The sequence below is a fragment of the Crassostrea angulata genome, chromosome 7, assembly GCF_025612915.1.
Source record: "Crassostrea angulata isolate pt1a10 chromosome 7, ASM2561291v2, whole genome shotgun sequence".
NCBI lineage: Eukaryota > Metazoa > Mollusca > Bivalvia > Ostreida > Ostreidae > Magallana > Magallana angulata.
This window is the reverse complement of record NC_069117.1, coordinates 36494633-36510253: the sequence shown is the minus strand read 5'-3', so window position 1 is coordinate 36510253 and position 15621 is coordinate 36494633. Positions and strand designations below refer to the sequence as shown.

Here is a 15621-nt window from a genome sequence, read left to right as displayed (position 1 = left end):
ATTAAAGGTAATATAGGATGTAATATATCAAAATAAACTTTTATGTAAAGGAGTGAAAACGTAAGATTAAGTTTTGTTCTTTTTTTTCCAAACATTCCAAAATGGCGGTTTTTAATTTGAAATTCTTGTCTGACTAACTTAAATATAAGTTTAACTACATAATTGATAATAAATTACACCTTTGATATACCTAAATCGTTGCAGTTACAAGATAAAGTTATACATAATGCTGATGTCATTTGAGTTAATTTATAGAAACTTTTTTTTACTCTAGAATACTCTAGAATTATGCAGAGAAACCAGAATATTGAACAGCCCTAAATATAGTGATCATGGAACATAACTTTCAGAAAGTAATGAGTAAATGCTATTGCAAATAATTGAAAATTTCTAATAAAATGGCCAGTATTATTTACAAATTTGAAAACAGTTATAGTTTCATCTCTTTTTTTTCTTTTTTCTGCGATATCACTTTTCTAGGATAAGCACTTGTACTCTTAAGCTCAAGTGCAATTTCAGCATTATCTTACTTCATAAAAATATTTGAAATAAAAGTTAAATGAGATGATTGAATGATTAGTTGATGTTCCAAATGTTTTGAACGACATGTCATAATTATACAGCTATTTGTCATATCATTTTTTTACAGTACAGATGTATGACTCTTATGCTACAAAAGGGGCTATATGTGAAGCCTGGGAAGAATTGCCACCAATAAGTATTGTCACCAAGACAAAATAACACTCAAGTTACTCTTGATTTGCAGAATATAATCATTTAAAGGATGGAGCATTTTACCTACCATGCAGTAAATGCACCTTGCAATAAATGGCATACAGCTGAAATCAAGATGAGCAAAGGCAAGAAAACTGCAACAAAGCAAGATTTCATAAAGGACATATTGATAGTATTGATATCGTTACCTGTTGTTTTGAAAACTTTATTAAACTTGCTGATTATTTAAATTGATAGTACATGAGAATTATGTGATACTTCAGATATTGTCTCATTATTCTTCAATTATAATAAAGTATTTTATAGTCATTTTTATATGAGATTTTACCTTTTTATATACAAAATGTAGTAGGTAAGAATTTTCATGAATAGTTCATGAATTTTTTTTTTATGAATTATTCATGAATAAAATTCATAATCTTATTCATGAACAGTTCATGAAGATTCATTAAACTTATTCATGAACAGTTTGTGAAGATCCTATGAACTTATTATTGGATATTCATCAAATGATGAAGCTTCATGAATATAACTCTTCATGAATTATTCATGAAAAAGTATGTTCATGAATATTCATCAAAATTTTCTATTGAACAAAAATTCATGACTTTAAAATGTCCATTAATAAGTTCATGGGATCCTCATGAATTGTTCATGAACATTTCATGAATATAATTCATGAATTATTCAAGGGAAAACCATGAATTGTTCATGATTATCTCGCAGGGGGACTATAATACATAGGAACCAATTTCTACCCTTTTTCAGGTCGATATATTTGGCGATCTCCAGGAATACTAAGATCAGCCATTTCATTTATCTGAGGTCTGCTGTTTAGTAAACAATCTTGTGAATTAGAACAACTTATGAAGCGAATATTTACAAATCCTTCCTTAAACAAGAGGCCCATGGGGCCACATCGCTCAACTGAGCAACAATGACTTTAAATGGGCGTTCAAAAGATATTGTGCCATATGGCCATTCGGTGGAATAACAAAAAATAAATATTGTAAAGTATTCGAATTTTACACTTTTTCTGCATACATGTCCTCTTTGACATTGTACCTTTATGGAATACTTTTTTTTTTTTTTATGAAAAATAAGAAAATCCTATGCAAGATATAAAATTAAACATTTGGTAGGGGTACACAGTGATCAAAATATATGAAAGCATAGAGGTACATTTTCTTGCTCAACTACTTACTAGTTATTGTATTTTTAAAAAAAATATATATCATAATAGTTATTGTATTTTATTTTTTTAAAAATGCCTATAGATGTGATGAGGAAACTTGTACCTCAATGCGCTCAATTTCTCAAATTAGAAGCATTCAAAAATTCAATTTGTCTTCCCCATTATAATTAAAACATGAATTCATGCGTGCTAACCACTTTTCACTACTTTTAGTACTTTGATTCCAAATATAACAGCAATATTAATAATTTGAGCTAAAATATCAATGTATTGACAGGCATATCACTCTATTTTACTAAGGCTCAATTTAACATATGAAACATGCACTACAACAAATAAAGAGCACAATTTATTTTTCAAAATGAATCATATATATATACCTACATATTTCTGTCAGCGATCCTAAACTCTATTCAAACTGAATAAACTCAAGAAAATACTGAGCATCTCAACAAAACACATAGCATTAATCAACCATTACGCAAAAGATCATACCGAATTACAGATAGAATGAATTGTATTTTAGTACTTTGTTAATTTGATACATCAAATTTTGCCTAATCAGATTTTGCTTAATTTGCGCAGGTAAACAGTCAACTGACTGATTTACTGAAGTCTCTGTTTGATTTGATACGTAAAAATTACAAAATACAGGCGATAGTTCCTAGGTTACAAAGCATAATTAATGAAAACAAAATCAAAATAAAAAAAAGCTAACACCGTTATATGTGAAAACTGTCAACGCATTAAAATATTTAACCTAACCATTTTACCAACTTGGAAATCAACAATCATCAATTAATTCCAAAATACGCATTGTTGTCTATCAATTTTTACAGCGAATACAAATATACTGGTCTGTAAAATATCCTGAAAATTTCAATCACTAATTAATCTTTTGATTATTATTGACGTAAATTGAAAAATCTCGATCTGCCCCCGCTTTTATTTTGTCCTGGCTGACCCTTGTTTGCCGACCCAATTTTACCAAGACTCCTATGTAATACTGAACCCGAAGCTATAAACTGATTGAAACATGCCTTTCCTTTATTATTATTTTCGTAATAACTTAGATTTGAAACAAAATTAGCCCATAATTTTTGCAATTTATATTTTCTTTACCATCAGGATTATTTATGCTAAATTACATTGAATTTGATTCAGTAGATCTTGAGAAGAAGATTTTTAAAAATGCACCCCCCCCCCTTTCTACAGTTGCGAGATTTTCTCCGCTTTGAATAAAGATCGGTCTTTCATTTCTGCAATTTATATTCACCTTCCCACAAGGATGCTTTGTGCCAAATTTGGTTGAAATTGGCCAAGGGGTTTTAGAGAACAAGTTCAAAATGTAAAAAGTTTACAGACAGACGGACGATGGACACAATGTGATCAGAATAGCTCACTTTAGCTTTCAGCTCAGGTGAGCTATAAACACAAGTTTAAGTATCGAAAACATAAAAACAAACATCATAGATGAAACCAACTTCAAACTCATGTTTATGCAAGCCTACAGGTTTTAGAAAATAAGCATTGCACACACAATGCAACAATTATATTACAAACCATCTATTGATACAATATATGTGTTTAATTTTAAAATAAAAAACAAGAGGCCAATTGGCCTTAACGGTCACCTGAGTAGCATATAACCCATCCACAAACTTGTTGAGTAGTCTCATATATGCATTTAATTAATTAGGTTTCATTCTGGAGTAGAAAAATTATAAATTTGTAATGACGACCACCTCCCTGCCTGAAATCTTTCAAAAAGAACTATGAAACCTATAATTTTTGCAAAAAACTTAAAGATCTGGTCTACAAAATCATGAATTCAGTTTTCCTTTCAGGTGTGTGGGAGTAAAGAAGATAATTTTTTTACATTATATGCATTAACACCTATATATCCATTTTGGCCCTGCCCTAGAGTCAAAACCCATACTCCAGGGGAAACGAAAATTAAAATTTCAGTAGAGGACTTCCTGGTAAATATAATTATAAGTCAGTTTTTATTACAGATGTGTGAGAATAGAGAAGAAAATATTTAAACATTATATGCATTAACACTATATTGCCCCCCCCCCCCCCCGACCCAGAGGCCATGAATTTCACAATTTAGGTAGAGGAGTTAGTGGACATCATAACCATATATTCAGTTTTTTGCCCACGTGTGGGAGTAGAGAAGAACATTTTTTAAGATTTAAAACATTTTTACAATATGGCCATATTGGCCCCACCCTAGAGCCTGAACCCCTAACAAAGGGGTCAAGAATTTTACAATTTTGGTAGAGGGCTTCAAGGACATTATAACTTAACAAATATATATGGAAGTAGAGAAGAACATCTTCTAAGATCTAATACATTTTTACTATATGGCCATATTGGCCCAGCCCTAGAGCCTGAACCCATGACCCAGGGGTCATGAATTTCGCAATTTTAGTAGAGGGCTTCATGGACATCATAATCATGCATTTAGTTTTTAACAAATATATATGGGATTAAAGATGAAGATTTTCCAAAATTTTAATACATTTTCAATATATGCCCATATTGGCCCCACCCTAGAGCATGAACCCCTGACCCAGGGGTCATGAATTTCACAATTTTGGTAGAGGGCTTCATGGGCATCATAATCGTGCATTTAGTTTTTAACAAATATAAATGGGAGTAGAGAAGAAGATTTTCTAAGATTTAATACATTTTTACTATATGGCCATATTGGCCCCACCCTAGAGTCTGAACCCCTTGACCCAGAGGTCATGAATTTCACAATTTTGGTAGAGGGCCTCACTGACATCATAATCATGCATTTAGTTTTTAACAAATATAAATGGGAGTAGAGAAAAAGATATTTTAAGATTCAATAAGTTTAACTATATGGCCATATTGGCCCCACCCTAGAGCCTGAACCCCTGACCCAGGGGTCGTGAATTTCATAATTTTGGTAGAGGGCCTCATGGACATCATAATCATGCATTTAGTTTTTAACAAATATAAATGGGAGTAGAGAAGAAGATTTTCTAAAATTTAATACATTTTACTAATATATATGGCCATATTGGCTCCACACTGAGGCCTGAACCCCTGAACCAGAGGCCATGAATTTCACAATTTTGGTAGAAGGCTTCATGGACATCATAACCATGCATTCAGTTTTTTCCTCACATGTGTGGATCGAAGTAGAGAAGAAGATTTTAGAAAATGTTTCCTGAGAAGAAAATTTTTGAAATTTCTCAATTTTTTTCAATACTTCCTAATATATCTCCCCTTGAAAAAGAGTGTGGTCTCAAATTTTCAAAACTTTGATATCCCCTTTAGCCTAAGAATGCTTTAAGCCAATGTTGGTTGAAATTGGCCCTGTGACTCTCGAGAAGATGTTGAAAACATGAAAAGTTTATGGACAGTTAGATGCGGACTGACAGACAGACGGAGAAACTGACAACAGACAAAATTAGGGCTGGGACGATTCTGTACTTAGCCGACTCGGTACATATCACGATACATGAGATGCGATACGATACATATCACGATACATTGCAACTAAATGAAAACTTGAATAAGGGTTAAAAATTTATTCAATCTGTCGATGTATTACCGCATGTCCAAAGTTATTTTGATATATTTAAAATGAGCTTTGCACAATTTACAAATTACTTTAGTCTCATATACACTACTTTTTCATAAACAAGTAATCCAAAAGTTGTCCACACTCCAGATTTAGCTTCCTAACAGTTTTGACAACTTTACGAGGTATTCCACCATCTTTGTACTTTCATATTAGGCACGCAGACTAAAAATAGCCGATATATGAAGCTCGGTTATTTTCGGAAAATAAAAAAAAATTTGCTTAGGTATCGTTGCTTTAATGGTAAATGTATCTTTCCAAATATCGTCAAAATAAATACCGTAATGCACCGGTGTATCAGTGAATTGTCCCATCCCTAGACAAAATGTGTTCAGAAAAGATCACTTAATTGAGTTTTCAACTCAGGTGAGTTAAAAAGCACTAAAAATAACCAATGATACCAATAATAAAGTAAAATATTGTCAAATATAGGTGATCATAAAGGCCTACATGAATCTTCAATTTGGATGAGCTAATTAATCTACAGTTGGAATAAAAATAAACAATTTCTAAAATTCATGCTTACTACCTATAAAACAAATGTACACTTGACTCTATGCTGTTTACAAATGAAAGAGATTATTGTGACCAACAACTTCAATACCTGCTGACTGTCACCAACACCAGAGGATGCAGATGAGGAGAAAGCCTCTTTCAATATCTCTACTGCCTTTGATGGGTCTACATATTTCTTCTGAGAGCCAATCATCAGAGCAAATAGATATCGAAGCTCCTGCATAAAGCGGATGTTTCTTGTCACCTGTAAAAACAAAATGAATCTTATTTTTCTGAATCTCACCCCCCCCCCCCCCCCCCTCCCCACAAAAAAAAACAAAATTAAATTAAAAAACATAAGGCTCATGGGCCGTATTGCTCACCTTAACAGTTCTCATATCTTTGTCAAAATTTTGTGAAAATCAAAAAAATTCTCAGACATTCCCAGATCTGACCTTACAAAAAATATATAACATCAAGCCCAACTGCAAGCAACAAAACCATAACTCTGATTATATCTGATGTACAGTTCTGGGATGGAAAGTAGAATTTGAATGGCTGATAAGTTATGAAACACATGGGAAGCTCTATTGTAAACAATGTCGAGGGTGGATAGGTTGTACACCACTATTATTTTTTACAATATATTCTTACCAAAATTACGCATATTTAGATGTAGGTAGTTGATTTTAAACAATCTTCTGGCAAAATCTCCCTTTACAACTTTTAAAACAATAATCCATAAACGATTTAGTAGCAAATAAACACAAAGACACAAGAAATTACTCGGACACATCGAAGTTACTCATGTGATTGAAAATCAAGTACAAACATTTTCATCCCCTGTGCAAGTAATTGGCGTAAGAAAATCAAGTTACCTCGTATTTTTACAAAAGCGGAAAAATCATGCGTTTTAACCGTTTTTATCTCATTGAAAATAGAGCTCTGTCACTGGCAGAAAACCCCTCAAAACAAACGAGAAATCTGGAATTATTTTGCTTTGACCATATTTTGAACCTACAGAAAAATAGTGTTGTGAGACCAAAACACAATTAGCAGTATAAAGGAGTGCATCTGACCGAATAAATAAATTTTTATCACATTTATTTACAGTTGTTTTAATTTATTCCCTTTCAATATTTGATATCATATTATTGTCAATCTTTGAAATTGTTTACAAAGTTCATTATTATGACATTGTTAGCTGGCTTCTAAAAGAGGGTTTATAATTATATTTACATGTAGATGAATAGTTTAATTTTTTAAGCATGTTAAACATAATAATAGGCATTATTTGGGTTATGTTTAGATATGGTTTCAAATACTTGTAAAAGTTTAAGATTTCGAGGGGCCTGTGTTGCATATGTAAATGTTAAGATTTATGTATAGTTCATTCATAATAATGAACATTTTTATCAGGACTGGCAGATTTTGGGCAGGGCTGGTAACTTTTTAAAGTAGCCAGCCCTGTGGCTGGCTGCTATTTTTGGTGAATTTCCAACCCTGCCCCGGGGGTTATGATTTTCACAACATTGAATCTACACTACCTTAGGATGCTTCCACACAAGTTTCAGCTTTCCTGGCTGATTAGTTTCTGAGAAGAAGATTTTTAAAGATTTACTCTATACATTCCTATGTTAAACTTCAACCCCCCCATTGTGGCCCCATCCTAACCCAGGGGGTTATGATTTTCACAACATTGAATCTACACTACCTGAGGATGCTTCCACACAAATTGCAGCTTTCCTGGCTGATTAGTTTCTGAGAAGAAGAGTTTTAAAGATTTACTCTATAGTTCCTATGTTAAACTTCAACCCCCCATTGTGGCCCCATCCTACCCCCGGGGTTATGATTTTCACAACTTTGAATCAACACTACCTGAGGATGCTTCCATACAAGTTTCAGCTTTGCTGGCTGATTAGTTTCTGAGAAGAAGATTTTTTAAAAAGAATCTTTACTCTATATATTCCTATGTTAAACTTTGACCCCCAATGTGGCCCCACCCTACCCCCAGGGGTCATGATTTTCACAATTTTGAATCTACACTACCTTCAACCCCCCATCGTGGCCCCAAGTTTCAGCTTTCCTGGTCTTATGGTTCATGAGAAGAAGATTTTTGAAAATTTCTCAAAAATTCTCATAAATTCCTAATTATCTCCCTTTGCAAAAGGGCATGGTCCTTAATTTTCATAACTTTGAATCCCCTTAGGCTAAGAATGCTTTGTGCCAAGTTTGGCTGAAATTGGCCCAGTGGTTCTTGAGAAGATGTTGAAAATGTGAAAAGTTTACAGACAGACGGATGGACAGATGGACAGACCGACGACAGACAAAATGTGATCAGAATAGCTCACTTGAGCTTTCAGCTCAGGTGAGCTAACAACATCAGAAATGATTTAATTGATTAGTTTCAGTCAAACTCTTTAATTGTTGTTAAATAAACATTGTGAAGAAAAATATGTTTGTCGTATATCGTCATTATCAAGTCGTACAAATGATCGAGTGTCTATGTAAAGCAATAACGTTTAACTGGATAACAGGACACAAAATAATCAAGTTTAATAAAATCAGAATAATTGCTAATATTCATGCACTTGAAAACACCCTGTGAAGTCTGACACAAGACAGGTGCATGCTTCTGACACCAGAAATTGTTAAACACTGTCCACGCGCCGAGTCAACAGGTGGCTGCTTATGTATTGGCGAAAACACAGGCGATACTGTGGAATCATTAAATTTCGTGGGGGCCAATTTTTGTGGATGGCTTAAATTTTACAGGTTTGTGAGGGACGTAATTTCGTGTATTCTAAAAGGAAATATGACTTTATGACCCAAATTTATCAATTCGTGGAGGATGTTATTTTGTGTTTTGTATTTTTATTTTTGTACCCACAAATTCCACGAAAATTGAGCCACCACGAAATCTAATGATTCCACAGTATCTAAACTTGTTTGATGCAAGAAATAGTGTTGAGAGAGGATATATATTTCAATACATGGAAATAAAACTAAGAATAAGGTATTTCTGATGCAACAAATTTAGTATACACTCATACAACTTACATAACATGCTATATCGGCAGTCACTACTCCCATGCTATCAAGAATCACAGCTTGAAAAAATGGGGTAAAATTTTAGTCCTATGTACAACACGCACCTCTACTTTTGATCAAATTTTTGCTGAAAAAAAGTGGGTGTTATACACACGAACATTAGGGTATTTCCAAACAAGAGGCCAATAGGCCTTAACGGTCATCTGAGTACCATAGCCCATACACAAAATTGTCGAGGAGACTCATAAATGCATTTAATTGAGTTTCATTATGGAGTAGAAGATTATAATATTGTAATGAAGATTATCAAAATAGGTTTTATAATGATAAACTAAAACAAGGTTGCTAGTATACTACTCATTACTTTACTATTAACTAAGTCTACTTGTTTATTTTAAAATACCGTATTTTTCGGGGCATATGTCGATGTGGGGCATAGGCCGAATTGCTAATTTTTAGACAAAAATTCAAGAAAAATCCTTAGACTAGCCGAATTGGGGGATAAGCCGATTTTCAATCGATGATTACTATAGTGAAAGTATGACCGCTTATTAAGGAAGTCATCGTATTAAGTATATACTTTCAGAATATTGATGTAGAAAGTCAAAAGAGTAATTCAAGTTATTAAATTTGCTTAACATATATATTTTAAGCAATTTTTAAAAATCAATCTGTGTTTTGTGGCTGTTTGGTCTCTTCCGTTTTCGTCGGTGTATCGTTAAATGTATCGTAATTTTACATATTGTAAAGGACTATGTGCGGTTTGGTTAAATATCTGCCCCCGATTTTAACCAATTTTTAAATAGTATCGTATAAAAATAAAATCTTCATAAATCATTGTATAGAGGATGCCTATAACTTTAATCTTGATTTTAGTCATCATTGCTCATTTGCTGTTTACCTATGACGTCACATAAATGACCTAATTCCCGCAAATTTGCAAAAAAATGAAAATATTCTCATTTTTGCTCTATATTTTCCTATCGGAAGTATAGAGCGCAGGTCTGCTCAAGTGCGATTTTAACATATATTTTTCGTCAGATAGATATACACATTATACTAAAAAATTGTACTTGAGCAAGCCTGCGCTCGATGTTTCCGAGTCGAAAAACCATCGGAAAACACCCTTTTTTTGCTACAAAACATCAATTTATCAAAATAATGCAATCTTCATGACGTCATTTCTACATTATGACGTCACTGTGGTGATAACCTTTTACACCTTTATTTCCAATATGGTTTTAAATATCTTTCACCTAATTTTTAAAGCTCTTTCTAAAACTTTGATTTGGGGGGCAAAAAATGCATAAAACCGCACATAGTCCTTTAATTACAACACCAACCTCCGTGGTTTTGTCTGGTAGAACTAAGTATAATATTTTACCAAACCATTTATATTTTAATAAATACCTTATTGCTAAATCTCATTTAATCAAGTTATACTTTGAAAGCTACTTGTAAATAAGGGGTATGGCGTCCATTAGCTCAACACGTGGTTTCATATTCAAATAGAGTTATCCCCCGTAATCGCTATGAATGAGAAAATGAAATACCAAACATAAAATATTTAATTTGTGTTCTTTCCATTGATTAATTAAATAGTGACTGCCCTTATGCAGAGAAGTTGTAATGTTAAAAACACAGTTAATGCAATGAAGTGTAAAGGTGTACACTAGGCTACGTGCCCCCAGGCTGTGTTTTAGTCACAGGTTTCACACCTTTGTATATACACACGACACCAGAATACCGTTATTTCATCCAACAGAAAATTAATTGTAAAAACACAAAGCATTTGATTTATTCTCCACCCAAGACCAGTGATTCCCACGAACGCAGACATGAAGAATTCACAAAAATTCCGTCATATTACATTCTACCCGGTTTCGTTTTCTTTTTTACTATGCAATAATAGTTTCCAGGGTTCATACACAAACGTGGGAAAAAAATTCTTTTGATTGGGATTGTAAAGAAATACCTCGTACAGTACTGTGCATTTTATTACTCACGATGTCATTACAAAAACAAGAGGCCCATGGGGCCACATCGCTCACCTGAGCAACAATGGGCGTTCAAAAGATATTATGCCATATGATCCCCTGGTAGAAAAACAAAAAATAAATATTGTAAAGTATTCGAATTTTACACTTATTTTTGTATACATGTAATCTTTGACATTGTACCTTCATGAAATATTATTTTTTACCAGAATAAGAAAATTCTACGCAAGATATAAAACTAAACATTTGGTAGAGGTATACTGTTAAGTTGTTAACTTCCAAATCCCTATATTTTCGTTCTGCCCCCCCCCCCCCTTTGTAAAGCGATCAAAATATATGAGAGCATATAGATACATTTTTTTCATCAACTACTCAGTACTTACTAGTTATTGTATTAAAAAAAAATAGTAGTTATTGTTTTTTATTTTAAAAACCCTACATGTATAGATGTGAAGAAGAAAATTGTACCTCAAATGTGCTCAATTCCTCAAATTAAAAACATTCAAAAATTTTATTTGTCTTCTCTATAATTAAATGACTGTTATTTACTTCGCGTACAAACCAGGATAATTTTCCGCTGTAGTATTCTTAGGAATAGCGATAATTACTTTATCCCCGCAACAGAAATGTGTCAGAAATATGGAAACTGTTTTAAAGATGTCGTTTTTATTTACTCGTGTCTGAAAAACTATTAAAATTGATGTAGATTTCACATTATATTGTATAAAGAGAGGGCCCCAGAGAGTAGATATATACAGAATACTAGTATCATTCTTTTATTTTGTTTGTACAAGTATTTAACATGCTCTAATTCATAGAGATTTTCTAATGTTCAACCAAAATTTCAGCGTCAATTGTAGAATTATAAGCAAGATACAGAGCTCACAGTTCGCCTAGGTTTGATTCATATTTTGTTCACATGAGTTTATTACATTCAGCTTATGATTTTTAACTTGGTATTTCCTATTCAGCATTTAAAATGGAAAAAAAGAATGGCCTAAGATTTTATATTCTTTTATTAACTCAAGACCAGTTCACTGGTATTTGAGGTTCAAAATCAGTGTATACAAATGTACACAAACAAAGTGAAGGATCACATGTACAGTAGGAGTAATAATGACGAAAAATGTTAAGTTTACAATACAATAAGATGTTAAAGTTGGTTTCTGAACGAACAGACTTTGAAAATTTTCTTAATAAATATTGACAAATTTTTTACTTTTTAGTTTTTAAAGGGTACCTGCAGCCCAGCCGATGTGAAACATATGTTAAAGAGTTTATTTACCAAAATTTAATGCAAAAAACCGCATCGAAATCGGTGCAAAAATAACGGAGTTACGCCTCTTCAAAGTGGCTATTTTTACCTGCTTTGGGAAATTTAATCAAGAGAAAACAGAATTAGGCGATAACGAGGCTTCAGCGGAAGTGACGTCACGAGGTCAACGGGAGGGAAATTTCCTTACAAAGCTATACAAATTAAATTCGATTTTTCAGCCAAAATGATCGATATAGGTCTAATGTTTTGACGTATCTTGTTGTTTTAAGTATTGTAGATTTAGAAATTTGTATCCGTTATTATTTCATTACAATCAGATTTCTTTTTAAAGTATTTTAAAATTTGTTATTCTCGTCGCCTTTTTACCATGTTTACCGATGAATACGATATCTTGAAACGCTTACATGGGCTGATTTTATGTTCATTATTCATTTTTTGATTACATAATATCTTTCACACACGAGTGATCCGAGACAATGACACAGGTGAACAGGTAAACTAACGAAGCCACTGCTCCAGACACACGTGTATCTGGGGTATGTATACACAAGAAACACGAGTCTGGTGAACAAAGAGTTTCACACCACTAGACTGGTAAATTGATTTGTGTATAATTAGCTACTCAATTGTTAAAAGATAAAACAGAAAAATAAATTGAACTGTGTAAAATCAAGCATTCGTCAGCTAAAACATGTGTATAGTCCGTCAATCAGTGATTAAAGAATCATGCATGATACTATTAAATAGTAAAACTAATGTTCGAAGTAAATGCCTTTATTGTTACTTATCTAATCACTTAAATAATGACCAACGTTACAATTCAGCAATTAAAACCTTTTTTATGTGATCAAGTAATTATTTCGGAAGTAATTACGGTAGTCTTTATAATTTCTTATTTTATAACGTGCAACTTTCTTTCGAGCGCTATGGTCAGCAATTAAACGCTTTAAATACATGTAACTCCGTATAGCTTAAATTGTAATACTGACAATGAATCATCATGAAATCTGAATAAACTGGAACATTTTGACAAAGGATGTAAATAAATGTAAAATTAAATTCCATTATCGTATTTTTAAAAGACAGACTTAATCATGCAGCCATCTTGGACTTTCGCCTTGATCCGTTAATAATCCTGTGTATGTTTGTTATAGAATGCATACTATTTTGATTTTTATTAGTCCGATATCAATATTATTGAATAATCGGGCGACACCATGTGTAATTTTATGCCTTATACGAGGAATAGACCCCGAGTTACCTTTTACGAAATATCATTATGTATTATCAATATTATTAATCAGTTAATAATGTCACTGAGAAATCATTCGAAAGAATGGCAATATTAACAAAATATGTTTCTTATAACAATAATGCTTTGATTAATTGTCATTTTGCTTCATATGGTGTGCATTTATATGTAAAATGTGTTACACATTTGACGAAATTCATGAAGCAAACAATTATCCGAATTCGGCATTTTTGTTCGATAAAATACAGGTTAAACTCAAACAACAGTATAATTAGTCATCCAGGGTTGATAAGGAAATAAAACAACAGAAAAAAATGTTAATATATCGATAAAACAATGCAAGAAAACGAACAGTTTTCACACGATATTCCTGTTTCTCATACAGCGGCGTTGACCCCGTGACGTCACAGTTCATCTCGCGCCAAATCGGCTTGATTCAAAACTCGTTCAGGTGTGAAATCGGGTTTTCCCCAAATATCTCGAAAACTACTTATGCGATCGCTGTAAAATTTTCAGGATGATGTTTTTACACATAGATCTCCATTATATCAAAAATTGACCGGCACTGCAGGTACCCTTTAAGATCTGTGTACAAACACTAAATTGTGAGCAAATCTCTGTATCTTGCTTATAATTTTAAGCTTAACACTCAAATATGGTTAGTAAATAGAAATTGAAAACAATTAAACACAAGAAACATTCACTATAACAAATAAAGAACACAATTTATTTTTCGAAATGAATCATATATATACATGTATATACCTACATATTTCCGTCAGCAATGTCAAACTTTATTTAAACTGAATAAACTCGAGAAAATGCCGAGCATCGCAACAAAACCTATTGCATTAATCTACCATTACGCAAAAGATAATGCCGATCGAATTACCGATAGAATGAATTGTATTTCATTATTTTTTGATACATCAGATTTTGCTTAATTTGCGCAGGTAAACAGTTAACTGTTTGATTTACCAAAGTCTCTGTTTGATTAGATACGTAAAAATCACGAAATAATACAGACGATAGTTCCCAGGTTACAAGCAGAAATAATGAAAACGAAACGAAAATCGGAACAAGCGTCATGTGTGAAAACTGTCAACGCATTGAAATATTTAGCCTCAATTCACTTCACAAAATCGGCAACAATATATTTTGCATGTTTCAAAAATTTCCTTTCATACGCGAACTGTTGCACAACAAGCAAATTCATCATAGTCAGATCGACCCTTTTTCGTATAATGTCATGGCTGCTTTAAACAAAGAACCTCGTTTTAGAAGTATGGAATACGAGTCTAGGTAAAATGGGTATGCAAACCCGGGCCGTGGCAAAATAAAAGCCAAGGCAGATCGACAATCGTCAATTCCAAATACGCATTATTTTGCAGCAATATTTACAGCGAATACAAATATATTACTCCATCAAATATCCTGAAATTTTAATGAGATTGGCAGATTAATTACTGCCAATCTTTGTTTTGCCCAGACCAAGTCTTGCCTACCCATTTTACCGGATGCCGGATTACCGGATGCCGAACCCAAAGCTATTAAACTGATTGAAACACGCATTTCCTTTATTATTATTTTCGTAATAACTCAGATTTGAAACAGAATTAGCACTTAGTTTTTGCAATTTATATTTTCCTTCCCATAAGGATATTTTATGCTAAACTACGTTGAATTGGAATCAGTAGTTCTTGAGAAGAAGATTTTTAAAAATGCACCCCCCTTTTTCTACAGTTTCAAGGTTTTCTCCGCTTTGAATACAGATCGGACTTTTATTTTTGCAATTTATATTTGCCCTTACATAAGGATGCTTTGTGCCAAATTTGGTTGAAATTGGATAAGCGGTTTTAGAGAAGAAGTTCAAAATGTAAAAAGTTTACAGACGGACAGACAGACGGACAGACGGACGGACAGACGGACGACGGACAAAATGTGATCAGAATAGCTCGCTTGAGCTTTCAGCTCAGGTGAGCTAATTATCAACGGGAC

At 32.9% G+C, this 15621-nt stretch overlaps 1 protein-coding gene across 1 annotated transcript in view; it reads right to left on the bottom strand.

The window, feature by feature from the left end:
- The window catches only part of LOC128192146 (ubiquitin carboxyl-terminal hydrolase 25-like), a 192244-nt gene that overhangs the window by 119982 nt on the left and 56641 nt on the right, over positions 1-15621 (bottom strand). Inside the window, exon 7 of the mRNA XM_052864629.1 lies at positions 6157-6312. Within this exon, the coding sequence (XP_052720589.1) occupies positions 6157-6312 (156 nt within the window). The remainder of the gene's footprint in view (positions 1-6156; positions 6313-15621) is intronic.